We start from the raw sequence: 15925 nt of genomic DNA, 5'->3' as shown, positions 1-15925 counted from the left end.
ATTTTATTTTAGTTTTCTTTTTTCATACAAGGCAGTTTCTCTGTATCTCTTCCTCTCCATAGCTGGCGGCATGATTCAAAGGTCATTTCTTTCTTGGATCTCTCTATTGTATCTATTGACAACCCATAAAATTTATGCTTATTCATAAATACACATTTTGAGCTATTACCATCATTCTTCTGTGTTTTAAACCCAGCTCTCATCCAAGATGGAACAGTGTGGAACAGATGAGTGATTTTAAGCCTGGGAGTGATGTGATTAAGAATGAATATGTCGACAAAGCCTTTTATTGCCATCACAGCTAGAACTTGAAATTCACTGTTAGATGCTACAAAGGCCTTCTTTTGTAATTTAAAGCTAAATGAACAATTAGCTTTTTCCCCCTAGTTAACTCATCATTAGTTATTCTTTCAGTTCATTTTGCTCCTGCAAAGATTTTGGTCTAAGCTAATGTTGGAAAATATATTTTTAAAAATTGATACTGAGATTTTTTTTTAGATATTGCTGTGATCCTTGCTTGATAAAAGCCCCTATGAATAGAACGCTACAGGATCTTAGAGATCCAGGTACCAGTGCTTCCAGCAGGTCAGACTCTTCATCAGGATCCTGATGCTGCTGGTCTCCTTCATAAGTCACTTTTTGAGGATCCCACTGCAACCACCCCTTGCTAGACAAGAACTTTGTGCACAGGTGGATGATGAAGCCTCACACTAACTAGGATCTTGACGACAGGGAGCCTGGCCAACTTCCCTTTTTTCCTGTAGCTCAATCTCATGGTCCAATTTTCTCTTCAGAGATGGCTTTAGGGGTCCATGATTTGGGACTATTTTAAATATCAAAGCAAAACTTAGTTGTCTTTAAAAAAAAAAAAAAAAAAAAAGAGAGAGAGAGAGAGTTTTCTGCACTTCTTGATGCAGACAGAGCCTTGAAAATGGAAATCAATTTCTAGAGTTGAAAGTTTACCGCTAGTATTTCCTGACATTCTTGTGGAGTTCACAGTTCCCACATGGTCACTTGGAGAGGGCCTTTGCAACTGATGAAATCAACAGGAACAGTTCCTTGCTTTTTTGAACCTATTCATGGCTGGGGAGAAGTTGGGGTTAGAAAGTCTGCAACTGATGCTGCTAGAACACCCAAGGCTCCCTCCTGTCTGCCTGGCAGCTGCTTGCAGTTTTCACTCCTTTCCAGAGCAGTCAGCATGTGTGCAGCTCAGCTCAAACATTGATTCTTGTTGTGTCCTTGGCCAAGACACTTCTAAAATTTTAATCTGTTTCCTCAATACTTAGTTACATTACTATGATGTGTTGACCATTGTTTATAGACTGCAGTGCCTATAATTAACTCACTTGTGGTTTCACCACTTGTACTCAATCACATTCCAAATTTATGGCAATGCAACAAGCGTGTATTCTCTGCGTATAATATGGGAAGAAACTTGAAGAGCTAATGGAATACAGTTGAGAGCAAAGCTGACAGATGAGACTACAGAGGGAAAAGGGGACAGATAACAAGATAAGAGAAGAACGAGTAAAGAGAAAATGTAACATGGAAGAGGAGAGAGGAACTGAACAACAGAGAATTGGATGCTACTGGGCAAGACACTAAAGAAAGAAGAGTATAGGCTAGAAAGAAAACAATAAACAGAACTGAGAAAAGAGAATTGTATTTAGATTGATAGATTAAAATGGTGAATGAATGGAGAGAAAAGAGGATGAAGAAATGTGAGAGAATAAGCAGGAAAAGAGACAACCTTTAGAAAATTTGATTCATATTCCTTTAATTGTTTTATTACACCTCTCTAAAATCCTCATAGTTTTGAGTTTGGGGCAGAGCAGTGTACTTTTTGAGTACTTACTTTATATTAATAGTGATGGCTACTCCGGAAAATCAAATAACTGAATATAGTGAAGGAGAAAAACAGAAAACTCTCCAAGATTCCCACAACTGCTTTTCATTCTAGAAGAGTGGGGTGGGACATAAACATAAATGTTGACTCTTAGGTACAGACCCAGCAGTATTTGTGTCACCGTTGGTTGGTGGTTTCAGTTTAAAAATGGGTGTTATCTGTTTTTTAAATAATATTTTGGAGCTTAAACAACCTGACAGAGTCTCTTTATGTACTGTTTATGATTTGGTTATATAAACAAAAGTAATTTCAACCACTGGTGTATACCAGGTATTTTCATGGTTCTAAGTTACTTATGCCAGTTAGGATGCACCATTTCTTAATGCCATTCTATCTTTGTGGCACCATCTGTGCTACTATAATTAATATTGTTTTAACATGTTCATTTTAAATCTTCATAGTTTAATCAAATTTATGCTAAACATATTGTGATTAGGGGGAAAAAAAGCATTCAGCATAAAAGATAAACTAGCTAATTTGATTAGATACTTAAGTGTTTAGAAAAATAAAGTTCAAAAACATTTAGGAAAAGCTCTGTCCTCTGATATGCATGTGTAACTCCTGTTGACTTCAGTGGAAGTTTGTGTGCATGTCTGGGGACAGAATTTGACCTTGAGATGGGAGTTTAGCAATGAGAGGCCCACTTAATGCACCATTTTATTTTTAGCCTTCTTCTATTATGCTGTATGTTACCTAACTTCAACTATTTGGATTCCTTCTCTCCCTCCTTCCTCCTCCTCTTCCCCCCCAGATCTGCGATACTGCTGAACAAATGCAGTTCTGGTCCAAATTCTGCTCTTTTACAACTATGCAGTCCCATTAACATCCACTGAGTTGGATGGGTTGCACATTTTGGCCCAGTGTCATCATTTTTGTCTATCTGGAGTCGGCAATTTTTGCTTAAAATTTTGATGTAAGTGCCCATATATCTTTTCAGGTAATTGGCTTCGAAAATGACATACCAAACCAAAATTAGAAAAAGAAAAGATATATCAGTCAAGAGGATAGGATATTCACACAGAGCTTCTATTAATGTCAGTAGGAGTTGTCCTTGCAGGTTTTGGTAGCATAAGTGTTGCAGTCATAGGGTATGGCTACACTGGAGAGTTGCAGCGCTGGTGATGGGGTTACAGCGCTGCAACTTACTCTGTGTCCACACTTGCAAGGCACAGCCAGCGCTGCAACTCCCTGGCTGCAGCGTTGGCTGTACACCTGGTCTGCTTGGGGTGTAACGATTGCAGCGCTGGTGATGCAGTGCTGCTCATCAAGTGTGGCTACCAAAAGCGCTTTTATTGGCCTCCAGGGTATTAGGAAGTATCCCAGAATTCCTGTCCACAACAAACCGGAAGAATGGCTGAACTACGAGCTCCCCGGACCTACTTATCTAAAAAACAAACACAGCTGCTCTTTGCTCCAGTGAGCGAGCGGAGGCAGGGGAATTGCTTTGGAATGTTCACAGCTGTTTGCTAGAGGCGAGGGGGGAGTCTGTGTTGAGCAGCTGCTTATGTGGTCTGAAGGCTATTTAGGAGTGCATAATTTGCATTTAGTGAATAAGAGAGAGATGGGGGAAGGGTCGAAACTTTTAAAATGATTGAAGGTAGGTGCTGTGTATCTTCCAGTCCTTAGAACTTGCAAGGCAGGGAGCTGAAAACAGTGTCAGCTCCAAAAATCCACTCTCTCTGTCTCCCCCAGGCTCTCTGTCACACTCCACCCCACCCCCCTGTTTTGAAAAGCTGTTGCAGCCACTTGAACGCTGGGATAGCTGCGCACAATGCACCCACTCCCAACAGCGCTGCAAATGTGGCCACACTGCAGCACTGTCCCTACACAGCTATACGAACATAGCTGTAACTCCCAGTGCTGCACATCTCCAAGTGTAGCCATACCCATAGAGAAAAGACTAGATTCTTCTCTTGTGTCAATTTAACTCCATTGGTATCAGTGGAGGTCTTTTGATTTCCACTGGTGCCAGTGAATGGAGAGTCACACCCAAGGAGTTAATACTTTATATTTTCTGTAAAATTCTGTTAGGCATAGTCAAGAACAAAAAACTTTTGGTCAAATTGTGCCTTCCAAAGCACAGTTTTAACTCTCATTTCAGTTCACCTTTTAAAAATTGCCCTGTTAAATTGGTGAAACAATTATTAAACTCGAGAGCATACTCGTGGACACATTCAGTGGGACTAGAAATAATTACTGAAAATAAAAAATTAGACATGCAGCTGAATAAGAATCTTTCTATGTAACCATTCACTTTGCAATATTCCATTTCCTTATTTCTTATGACAGAACTGTCTTATGCATTGTTCTGGGGAGGTAAAATAAGAGAACTTGGTGGTGATGTCCTAGCTGTTATCTATGTTTGTTGTTATATTAACTTTGTTACTGAGGGAGTAAACTTTGATTTCAACATGAGCAGCTTAAATTAGGTGGTTGTTTTTGCAGTAACAGCTCACAAAATCACTTCTTTAGCATACAGTGTGGGAGCCTAATGGTCTCTAACACCTATTTAATGACATTGTTGCCCAGCCTGTGAGTGGTGGATTACTGTTCAACATTTCACAAGTAATTGAATGTAGTAAAGTTCTGTTTAGAAACTAGCAGAAGTGCAGTAATAAAAAGCTCCAAATATAAAATTTACATTTCATACAAATACAACATTTGAAATTTAGTAGAATTTTTGCAAGGAATAAAAAGTTATAAATATACAAGTTATAGTCAATGCACATTTAAGGTAATATAATCTATTTATAGTTTTTGCTGACTAAAATTAAAGTTTTCAGGTAAATTCAAGAAGGATGTTGCTAAATTGGATAAAGTTCAGAGAGGAGCTATGAGAATCATTAAAGGATTAGAAAACATGCCTTTTCATGATACTCAGTAAGCTCAGTGTATTTCCTTCTCTTTGTTAAACTAAAGGGGTGACTTAATTACATTTATCAGTACCTACATGAGCTTCAATCTAGCAGTAAAGGTATAACAGGGTCCAGTAGCAGGAAGTTGAAGGTAGACGAATTCAGGGTGGAAATAAGGCATATGTTTTTAACTGTGAGGTTGGTTCACCATGGGAACAATTTACCAAAGACCACAGTGGATTCTCCATTACTGGAAAATTTTAAACCAAAATTGGATGTTTTTCTAAAAGATCTGCTGTAGTAAATATTTTGGGGAAGTTCAATAGCCAGTGTTATACAGAAGGTCAGACTAGCTGAACACAATGGTCCCTTCTGGCCTTGGAATCTATGAATCAATGGAAATTTTTAAAAACTGGGTGAAATATTTTATTTTAAAACTTCATAGTGTGCTTTCAGTGACTGTTATGAACATCCTTTATAATACTTCCTCACTAAAGGAAAGGTGGTGGTTTGATTCAGATACCCCTAGTAGGTCCAGAACTACAGTCTTTTTTTTTTTTTTTAAACTTAACAGAAAATGTCTTAAGCTCAGTAGACTAGACAAGCAGCCATTCTTCTTAGAAATGCTTAGTCAGTATTGTGAGGAAAAACGCAGGGTAAATTATATTGAAATAGACTTCAGTGACACAAAATACCCATGTTTTGTACATTACTGAACGTTAACTAACTCATCATGTAGGAAAGCTAGGAACAGTGTAAGATTTGCCACTGCTTTTCTGTCCTCCATCATCAAATGTCAGTCAAAGACTTGAAGAAGAGCTCTGTGTAAGCTCGAATGCTTTTCTCTTTCACCAACAGAAGTTGGTCCAATAAAAGAGATTACCGTACCCCCTTGTCTCTGTAATCAAAGTTTAGGCAAGGAAAGAAAAGAACAAGTGAAATGGGTAATTAGACGTGAATCCTAAATTTACTTCTGCCCCATTTCTTTTGTGAACATAATTGTTTGCACGGTCTTTTCTGTGGCACCTAATTTGACTAAGTTTAACCTTTCCCTGATGCGTAATTTAATTAAACTATATTGCTTCCATAGTGTGAGTTGTGTCACTGTGATAGCAATGGTGTGTGAAATTCTTCTCTTTTCTCAGTTTAGATGTGTGTGGAAAACTCGTGATCTAAAAACTACCAAGACATATGACAAATTGCAAATAAGGATAAAACTTGGGAAACTACTGCTGTATAAAGTTGGTCTTGAAATCTGATATAAAAGTGCAAATTTGTATCAAAGTAGTGTTATAGCTGGAAATGACTTTTCAGTCTTTACAGTGAGCTCGAAAAGTGTTCATTTTGTAATCACTTAATAAAAGCTTCTAATTGCTGTGATTCTCTGGTTTTGTTTTTGGTTTAATATCTTGGTAGCACTTTTAAAACAAATCACTAAAAAAAATCTTACTTAAAACAATTTGCCATGTATTTACCACTTGACTTTTGTATGCTATGTATCATAATACTGTGCATTATATTAGGGCCGCTGAGCATGAAATGTGTAATTTCAATCATGTTGGTTGGCATTACATAAAAATTGGTTTTGACAGGCTTAAGGGCGTCTCACAATAAGAGGCAGTCTGAACCGCATTGACAGTATTCCATTATGTGAATCTTGCGCAAGGACCACAGCTGCTTTAGCAGAGAGATAGTTGGATGTACTCTCTTGTTTATAGGAACATTCTAAATCTTATTCCAGGTTTTGACTCTGATGAAGATCTTGGGCCGGTCTGTCATCATACATCGTTTCTAGGTGATGGTTTGGGGTTGATTGTTGGCTTTTATCTTTAGTAAACCTTCCTTTCTGTTTCAAGTGTTTGCATGTTTGCATGGTAATGCAAGCTTTGGGCCTGGGGGGGAGGAGAGGGAGAGGGGAAGGCATGTCATGGCCAGAGTCAATGGAAAGTTGCAGGCATGGAATTTATATGGAAATCAGTTAAATCAATCTCCACAGAATATGGATTTTCCATAGCAAACAATTTAAATCATGATGAATCATTTACTTTTATTATGTGCAGTGATGTTCTGCGTGGCATATTTTTCATAAATGATGATGTGTGGTACATTTTGGCAGCTACACTGAATGTCCACTGATAATGATATTGGTCACTGGGAGACAGGCCAAGTTCCAAGCACATTGAGCATGTATGCTGGTGGCCCTAGTGTGGTATTATTGGTACTGGAAGGTGCTTTTACCAAATAAAAGCTACTTTTTATATTTAAATATGACAAAGTAAGCGCATAATAATAGCACTTGTATCCTGGTCGTCAAGTATATAGATAACCAGCAGCTTACGCAATGTGTTTGAGATATCAGAATAATAAAAATGGAACTGTGCAAATTTCTGTGGAATTTGATGCTTTAGAGCCTATGGAAAATGCAAACGTTTTCCATGAATTGTTATTGTCACTGGTCATGGCCCCTGTTTCTCAGGTCTTCTGTGGATTTCAGTGAGACCAATTTACTGTTCAAATTAGCATTAACTAGTCAAAACAAATCTATCACTCTGCTGATACTTGCAAACCAGATGTTGACACAGATGTTGGAAACAGCAACTAACTGGAACAAATTGTATATCTGCTGATTGTTCTCAAAGCAGTCATGTTAGGGGGGAGGGATAGCTCAGTGGTTTGAGCATTGGCCTGCTAACCCCAGGATCATGAGTTCAGTCCTTGAGGGGGCCACTTAGGGATCTGGGACAAAATCAGTGCTTGGTCCTGCTAGTGAAGGCAGGGGGCTGAACTCAATGACCTTTCAGGGTCCCTCCCAGCTCTATGAGATAGGGTATATCTCCATATATTATTATTATTATTTTACTTCCCAGGCTCTAACCAGGTCCAAATAATTAATTGTACATCAGCCTTTGATTTTTTTTATTTTGTATATGAAATCTTCTTTAGAAATAGCTTTACATTAGCTTTGTTTTTGCCATTACAGATCAGAGAGTGGCATCTTTTTGCACTCTGAATGATATGCAGCAAGCTCCAGGTTTGGAGGGTGCTCAAGAGTTACCTTTGGATGAAGAACCAACAAATGGAAAAGATTTCATTGATGCTACTGGGTATAGAAGATTTAGAGCACATTTATTATGAAGCAGATGACAATCACTTCCTCTTAATATGGTGTATTACGTGTTCTGAATAACTTCTGAAATATGTGATGTTCTTAACAAAACCTAACTTTCTTTACTTTTCCATGCCAAGAAAATAATTTATTCTAACTACCGGAGGTACTTATTCAAAGAACAAGGTGTTAAAATGCCCAAATTATCATAATATTAAAACTTAGACTCCCCTGTAAATAGTGCAGAAAATACCTTTTACAACTATGGCATTCCCAAAAGTTTAGGAGTTCAGCTGAGATTCAGAGTTACCATATTTTATACGCCAATATCTTTGAAGAACTGTCAGAGTGGTAAAATATGGAAGGGAATTATTTTGGTTTACCTACTGTTTTCTGGAAATTAAGAACAATTTTTGCAGCCCCTCAACTTGTGACTTGTGGTTGTCCATGGTAAATTGTCAAGTCTGTAGATCATGACAAGCCAAATAATGAGATTGTTTAGTGTAATCGTTTCCCTGAGGGATAAAAATCCAGAGGAAACTTGCATGCAATGCTGAGCTAGCTCATTGAATCACTGGACAAATATTTGTTCCTACCCTCTTGGCCTGCCAATACAACTACATCTCTCTGTGCAATGCTATGAAGTCTTGAAGAATTATCAAAGATAAACTGCAATGGCAGACAGAGCTATTTTTGGTGTGTTTTTTTTAATCAACTTCTTCAAGAAAGTCAAAATACCAAGTGTTTTGTACACACCATACCAAAAATACTGCTCATTTGAAGTTAATGGGAGTGGTTGAGTGCCCAGCATTTTTGAAAATTAGGGGCTTACTTTTCTTACAACTTATACCTACAAATGACTTCAGGTGCCTAACTTCAGGCACCTTTTGTTGTGTTGGGCATAGTGTTTTAAAATACAAGCAGAGATACTGGACTACAATTCTGGAGCCAGGGTTGGATTCCACAGCTACAAAGTCATCCTGTGTGTAGCTCCCTGATTACCAAGAGGAGATCAGATGAAGCCCAGTCTTGGTCATGTTCAGGTTTACATGCAAGGTCTACCTCTGTAATGGCTTTTACTGAGTAATTGCAACTTTCCAGAACCAAGCAACAATTTGGAATACTGAAGGAGAAATAGTAGAAGGCAAGAAGGACTCATACACAGCAGGAACTAAAGAGGCTGTGAGAAATTGGCCCTTCAAGGAACACACAGTGCCATCTGTAACTGTTTTATGGCACATAGATAGCACAGTGATAGTTGCCTTAGAAAACAAGATAAGTATGTAAACGGACATATAGAAGAATATGAATCTGAACATACCTGCTTCTTCAAACATTTCCATGCAATGTCAACGCTCAAGTAATTTATATGAATTTGAGATGTACTCTGGAAAATTTTAGATTCATTGATAAAATGCTGTCAGCATAGGACAGACCTAATCCTGTTCTTTAGTATTTCATTCTAATAAAATGGGTAATGCCACCCATTTTCCTTAGACCAGCACATAGGTCCTTCTTATCCTTTGAAATGTCTATCAGCATGAATATACAAATGAATATATATGAAATTTTATTCAGCATCTTTTGAAACTACTGACTTTCAAGATGAGCAGAACGTATTCAGCTTACTGTTTGCTGTTTTTGATTATCACCAAGGGCAAAATAAAACAGAATAGAAAAAAAATGATTCCAATATGAAAGGAGGTTGCAGTGTTTTATACTATGTTGCAGGCCTGTCAGTGAACAGACACCTTTTCTTGGTTTCCAGAAAACTTTTAAAACTCATCAGCACTCAGTGAACTTCCTAAGGAACATCAGTGGCTATAACAGTTTGCCAGGGTCTGATGTCCCTTTTTAAAAAGAGAAGTCATTAAATAATACTGCTTTTAAATATCTCATATGTGGTCCTGTGCTTCATCTGAAGAGAGTCTCTGGCAAGCCATGATTTAAAAAAAAAAGTATTATGGGTTGAGGGGGAGCTTCTGGTTCTGCTTTAGGAAGATTGTTCATGCATAGGAAAGTGATTCAGCACCTCCACTGCCTTTGGAGACTAATTAATGGGAACCCAGGGGCTGCCAGGGTCCCTCCAGGACTAGGAATACTTAGGCACCACTGGTGGTCAGGTCTGCAGGACTCTCAGGCTTTGTGGAAGAGGAATTTAGGTAGCCTTGTTGATTGGAGATTTCAGTCAGGAGAGGTTGTATTAGAACTTAAAGCTGGATCCCCTTTGCTATACCTATAGACCAATTATGCTTCTGAATTTTTTGAAGCCAGGAGACAGATCAGCACATCAGGCTGGAGCATTCTGTCTCCAAAGCTCTGGAGTTGCTTCAGCATTAGCAAGAGAAGCACCAGTTATGAAGTATTCACTTCCTCTTAGAAGAAGGTGCTCTGAGCAATTAAGTGACATTATTATTTGTATTTATTTTGTTTATTTTTTACTATTTATTTTGCGCGCGTACACACACACACACACACACACACACACGATACTCTCTGCCTCAAGTAGGCATTGTAGTTGCCTTGTGAGGTATACTGATATAAGGACAATTACTAAAGTAAATCCTCTTCTGCAGTTGTGTACGGTACTGTTTCAGCACTCAAAAGCAGCTGAACATTGATGCTGAGTAAATGAAGTTTGTGCACCTCAGTGAGGCTGGGTCTCTGCTCAATCCACATCCTTCCTGTCAAGTTTATGTACACTGTGGAAAGCACATGGACAGCCAGGAAGTTGGGAGGTCTGCAGCTACAAAACTCTGCTGCAGTAGGAGCTTTGCACCTAAGGACTTTTGGGTGGGCAATAGCTGGGGTAGGTGTCTGCCTGCAGAGCACTTCTAATCTTGGCCAGAAAAAAGTGCTCTTCTCTAGAGAAGACAAGGCAACCACCTCCAACAAGCATCTCTTTGGAGACCTCTGAGCCTTGAAAGGTTCACGGAACTGGAAAGGCATCAGGCCTCTCCGGGTCACCAGTGCTCTGGTAATGCCGACCTTGAAAGATCAGCCTGAAGGATTCTCAAATGGTGTTAAAAAATATTTCTCTGAATAAATTGTGTAGAGTTTTCCTTCTATCAAATTCAGCAAGAGGAAATCCAGCCCCTTCTAGCAAAGAATGTCAGATCCTACTAACCCAGTATACAACCTGCTTTAAAGATAAAAGACTTGCTTATGAGCACCTCCTAATTTCTTCCCAAAGAATTCCACTAAAATCTGTTCTTTTACCTTATCTACATTACCATATTAACAGGTCCTTCTCTAAAAACTCGGTGTGAGAATGACCCCTGGGACTTCAGTCATCTTCAAACAAAATGCTCAAAGGCTATGCAGCTTACTGTGTCCTCTTTAATAGCAAATACAATTGGCTCCCTTGTTCCCAAGAGTACCATGTCTAAATGGCTCTCTACACATTTCATTGCTATGCCTTTGCAGATCTGCAGCTTTGACTGAATATGTCTTTACATTGCATCCGAGAGATTTCTGCTTTTGCAGCCAACCCCTGGCCAGTTTCCATCTAGGAGACTTGCAGGGTAGCCATGTGACATTTTCTGCCTGAAATTAGTATCTAAGGTAGGGTAGAATCTGGTCTTCAGATCACCACTCACTACCTTATCTCCCTTCAAAGTTGAGTTCTGTAATCTTTTGTTACAATCCACCCACCCATCTCTTTAAACACACTTTTGCTTTGTTTATTTCTACCTTTCATTTGGACGGAACTGATCAGTGGGTGTTGTGTAACTCTGCACAGCAGGGGTGGCATACAGTGGCCCCAGATGGAACAAGGGGCTTAAGTCTTCAGCATGATGGGAGTTCCCTGTCTGATAACTTGGTACACGAAAAGACGGCAGCTGTGTGTCTTCAGAGAACAAGTACAGGCAAACCTATAGCCCCTGCTTACAGACGAAGCAGAGAGATTGTAACTTTCTTAGGGCCACAAAGTACCCTAGTGCCTCACACCTAGTCCAGTGCTTGGAGCTCTAGACTACCACCTGGCTTCTATCCTTTCTACTAGGGAGTTGTGGGTTTCAAAAACAGGAGGCTTCAGCAATAGAATATATCTGGTTTAAAATCTTTGATTTGTTTTGCTTTTCAACTTGAGGAGTGGGGGGAAAAAGGGAAAGGGGGGCAACTTTAGTCTTTTTTGCTTATTAGGGTGTCATTTTTACTTAATACCAATTTTAGACAAATTAATCTACTTACATGGCAAAGCACGTTTCTCCTCAACGACTTTAAACTCATCACCTCTTCCAGCTAGTGTGCATTAGGAATAGCAAAAAGGCATGCAGGCATTCCATGTTCAGTGTTGTCAAACCTGTCCAATTTGCTGACCTGCATGAAGCAGCTGATTCAGCTTTGTATATTTCTTCAGCTTCTCTCATCTAGATGAAATAATTCACATTACATCTAATTTAATCTGTGAATATGTATGTAACTGTCTCCCAAAGCATTCACTGTCATACAAAGGACAACAGCTCTTCTCTGCATTTTCTCTCAGTCATGCATTTGATTAACCTTTGGCTATATTCTGTACATTTGACCTTTAAAGACAAAATGTTAGTCTTCATTAAGTCACTGGTTTATCTTTTTACTTGAAATGGAACAATTGCAGACCAGAGAAGAGAACTAAAATAACCCTAAATGTTTATAACATTGCTGCTGCAATTTGCTTTGTTACTAATGTTCCTTATCAGAAAGCAGCTTGTTCACAAATGCACTCTTCGCATTATTTAGTTGAACAGTTAACTTACACTGTGAATACATGTGAGAGTAATATCTGAAGCACTTCCTTTCTAAAGTCATTTTTCATTTCTGCTTCATTAGTGTGAGATGTAGCAACGTATTTCAAACATCACAGTAGTGGGTTCGTGCTTGAGCTAGTCTATTGTTGCTTTTTCCAGCTGACATACCCAATTGGCCCTGGGTCAATTGTTTTTTGTGATGTGTCCCTATAAAAGTATGTTTTATTGACATTAAGGAAGGAAGTATTTTGAACTAACTCCAGAGTGAAGTTATTGTTTACTTTGTAGGGAGCACACTCCATCTACTCTGACTGGAAAAGTAAACCAGCTAGAAGTGATCCTCCGGCAACTACAAACTGACCTCCGAAAGGTAAAAATCTCTTCATCAGGATTAAATGTCTCCATTGCTCTCCAATAGAAATGACTATACTTATATACCTTCCATCCAAGAGTTTCAAAGAGCAGGGTAATATGGTCAAAAAGAGGGCATTTAACCTTATATGGTGCACCTGGAGGAGATTGAGGAGACCTAACTTCAGATCAAGAGCTGCTGTGGGAGAAGCTGGGATAGGATCATAAAGCCAGGAAATGAGGCCAGGAGGAGGCTGCAGGAAAGGAGCATGCCGTCACTCCCTAGAGGGAAAGCGAGTTGGTCATGAATAATGTGGAAGTCCAAGGGGAAAGTGAGCCTGGGATCCTGCTCTGGACTATGGAGTCAGACAAGAGGCCAAGAGGGGTGAAGTAGCCATGGAGAGCAGATAATACTCTAGTGGTAGATCTAGAGACAGGCCAGGAGATAGAGACATGGGGTAGGAAGGAGCTCAGAGAAACAGAAACTGAGCAGACCTTCATTTTTAGTCATAGGGTCCCTGGGCTGGAACCCAGAGTTGTGGGCAGGCCCAGGTTCCTCTTCCCACCATGGGGAAGAGGCGAAGTACCTAGAGGTGAAACAGAAGACTGTCTGAGATGGTATCCACACAACTTGTCTGGTGGGAAGTTGATACCCTGGAATGGGAGACTATATAGTGACTTGGCTAGAGAGCCAAGTCAAAAAGATGGAGCACGCCAAGTCATGAGCAACCAATTATGGGGACACCATGTGGGGTGAAAGCCAATTCTCAGACCTAGCCACCAGGAGGCATACCTGCAGTGAGTGCAGCTGTTTACAATCCATGAGACTGTATGCCAGGAGTATGGTATTCAACTTGCAGATGAGTAAACTGAGGCACAGAATGATTTGTGGCATGACTGGAATCAAACAGTGAGTTAGTGACAGAGCTGGAAACAGGAACTTGGCTGCCATGTCTGTTAAGCAACAGGCCACATATTGCTTTTAGTGATGAAATAAACCATTAGAGGGAAATGATTGAAGCCAAACATTTTGCATTAGCTTTGTATTTGTGAAATCAAATCCTTGTGACTTGAATTCTTCTGTATCACTTGTTAATTCTCTGATCTTGAATCTTTTCTTTGGGAAAACCGATTTGAGAGGTTTCACAATTTGTAAGTCCCTACTTTTAGGGATGAGTCTAATCTGAACTGTAGAATAACTTTTTAGTGCTCAAATCTGTGTTATACAGGAAGTGGGTTCTAGAATTCTCATACAGAAATTGCGTTTAGTTTTATTTTTAGCCTGCAATGTGATCTTCTTAAGTACAACATTGCAGCAAATTTGGGGATTCAGCTTACAGTTCAATAGCTGTCACAATGGATTTAGGGAGCTAAAGTTAAACAGAACTCTGTGACTCGTTTTAAAAATAGGAGCACAAAAATGTCATCCTGGCTACTCACTTTGTTCAACTTCTATTTTTTATTAACCAGGAAAAACAAGACAAAGCTGTTCTCCAAGCTGAGGTCCAGCATTTGAGACAAGATAACATGAGACTTCAGGAGGAGTCTCAGACAGCAGCTGCTCAACTAAGAAAATTCACAGAATGGTTTTTCAATACCATAGACAAGAAATCCTAATGTCTAAACCCCTGGAAAGCACTATTTGAACTGCATAACAGCTGTATTTTTGAATTAGCGAAATATTATTTCATTGTGTTCACAATCCATTTTAGATGTTTCTGCTGTATTCTCTGCCCACCTCTATTCACTTGAACAAGACTGAGGGCCATGTGGATCTATCTTTGTATTCCTTTGAAAAAAGCAGAGAATAGCAGACATTTGTTTGTGTGAAGATGAATGTAAAATTCTTGGTGTCATTTTAGACATTTTTAGAAGATGCTCTGGGTTGGGGTTGCCTGAAGAGGAACGTTTTGGGTTTTATTTCCTGTATTTCAGGTCCTCTGGAGAAGATGTTTAAAGCAATTTACAGTAACTTGGGCTTCAGTATTGTAAGATAAAAAGAATAATCAGACATATACCTTAATGTTTAAAAGGTGCTCTATTTTTTGTATGTACAGTAGTTTATTTCCACAGTCACATTGTCATAGCAATAAGAATGGAGGTATAGTGAATAGTCACAAAGCTGTGTTTATAAAACGTTAGCACTGATGTGTTTAACACTAGTTTGGATGCAGATACATTAGAGATTATTTATTTGCAGGAACAAATGGTGCCTGAATATAAACAATGTTCTGATTTTTCTAAAGATACACATGCCTTGTAAATGGCTCACTGGGTTAGCCCTCTCCAACTTCAGATAATTTTGTATAGTTGATGTTCAGCTAAAACAGTTATACTGCTTAACTATTAAAATCATGTATGGTGTGAGCCAGCCAATCACTTGTACAATGTCAAATCCATTTATTTGTACAGAGGCTTTGATCAAGTGTCTTGTATTTAACACCTTTATTTAAGCTTATTTAACCTTCAGTTGTTAATTTTATAAAGTTTTTGTTTTATCTGCACTATGGTGAAGACAGTTGGTTGCGAGCTGTAATATTTTTAGCTTGCTGAGACTGTACTGAGGAATTCTAGAAAATTCTAATGATTGGATGCTGCTAGTACACTATTTGTATGCTTTAACATTTTTAACTGTTTCATTTGAGATGAACATACATTTTGCTTTTTTAATAAACGTTAAAAATATAAACTTCAAAAAATTTCAGTTTTTCATGATACAGCACACATCCAGTTCCACTGTCCATAGTTTAGGTTTCTGCTCAGTCCACTGTGAATGTCATGTGCACATATGTGTTGATCTGTGATCTTACATTTATGTTCTGATCCTGAGAAAATCTAAGCATGCATAGCTTCCATTCACTTCTCAGGATCAGGCCATGAAGCTGATGCCATTTTTGATGTGATCTGATCTATACCTGACAGGTATCTATTCTGTTCAGGGAGCAAAAACTATCCAGCTACTTATATGTGTATT

The 15925-nt window shown here is 38.8% G+C and overlaps 1 protein-coding gene across 8 annotated transcripts in view; it reads left to right on the top strand.

The window, feature by feature from the left end:
- SIPA1L2 (signal induced proliferation associated 1 like 2) overlaps window positions 1–15655 on the top strand; it is a 277958-nt gene extending 262303 nt beyond the window's left edge. For 4 of the 8 annotated variants that reach the window (XM_075064154.1, XM_075064151.1, XM_032790744.2 and 1 more), the window contains 4 exons: window positions 6503–6556; window positions 7742–7865; window positions 12889–12970; window positions 14422–15655. In XM_075064154.1, the coding sequence (XP_074920255.1) occupies window positions 6503–6556; window positions 7742–7865; window positions 12889–12970; window positions 14422–14568 (407 nt within the window). In that variant the 3' untranslated portion in view covers window positions 14569–15655. The remainder of the gene's footprint in view (window positions 1–6502; window positions 6557–7741; window positions 7866–12888; window positions 12971–14421) is intronic. The other 4 variants (XM_075064156.1, XM_075064153.1, XM_075064155.1 and 1 more) reach the window with 3 other exon arrangements.
- The last annotated feature ends 270 nt before the right edge of the window (window positions 15656–15925 follow it).

The sequence above is a fragment of the Chelonoidis abingdonii genome, chromosome 3, assembly GCF_003597395.2.
Source record: "Chelonoidis abingdonii isolate Lonesome George chromosome 3, CheloAbing_2.0, whole genome shotgun sequence".
NCBI classification, from domain to species: Eukaryota; Metazoa; Chordata; order Testudines; family Testudinidae; genus Chelonoidis; species Chelonoidis abingdonii.
Note: the sequence above shows the minus strand (reverse complement) of the source record. Positions and strands in the feature narration are given on the sequence as shown.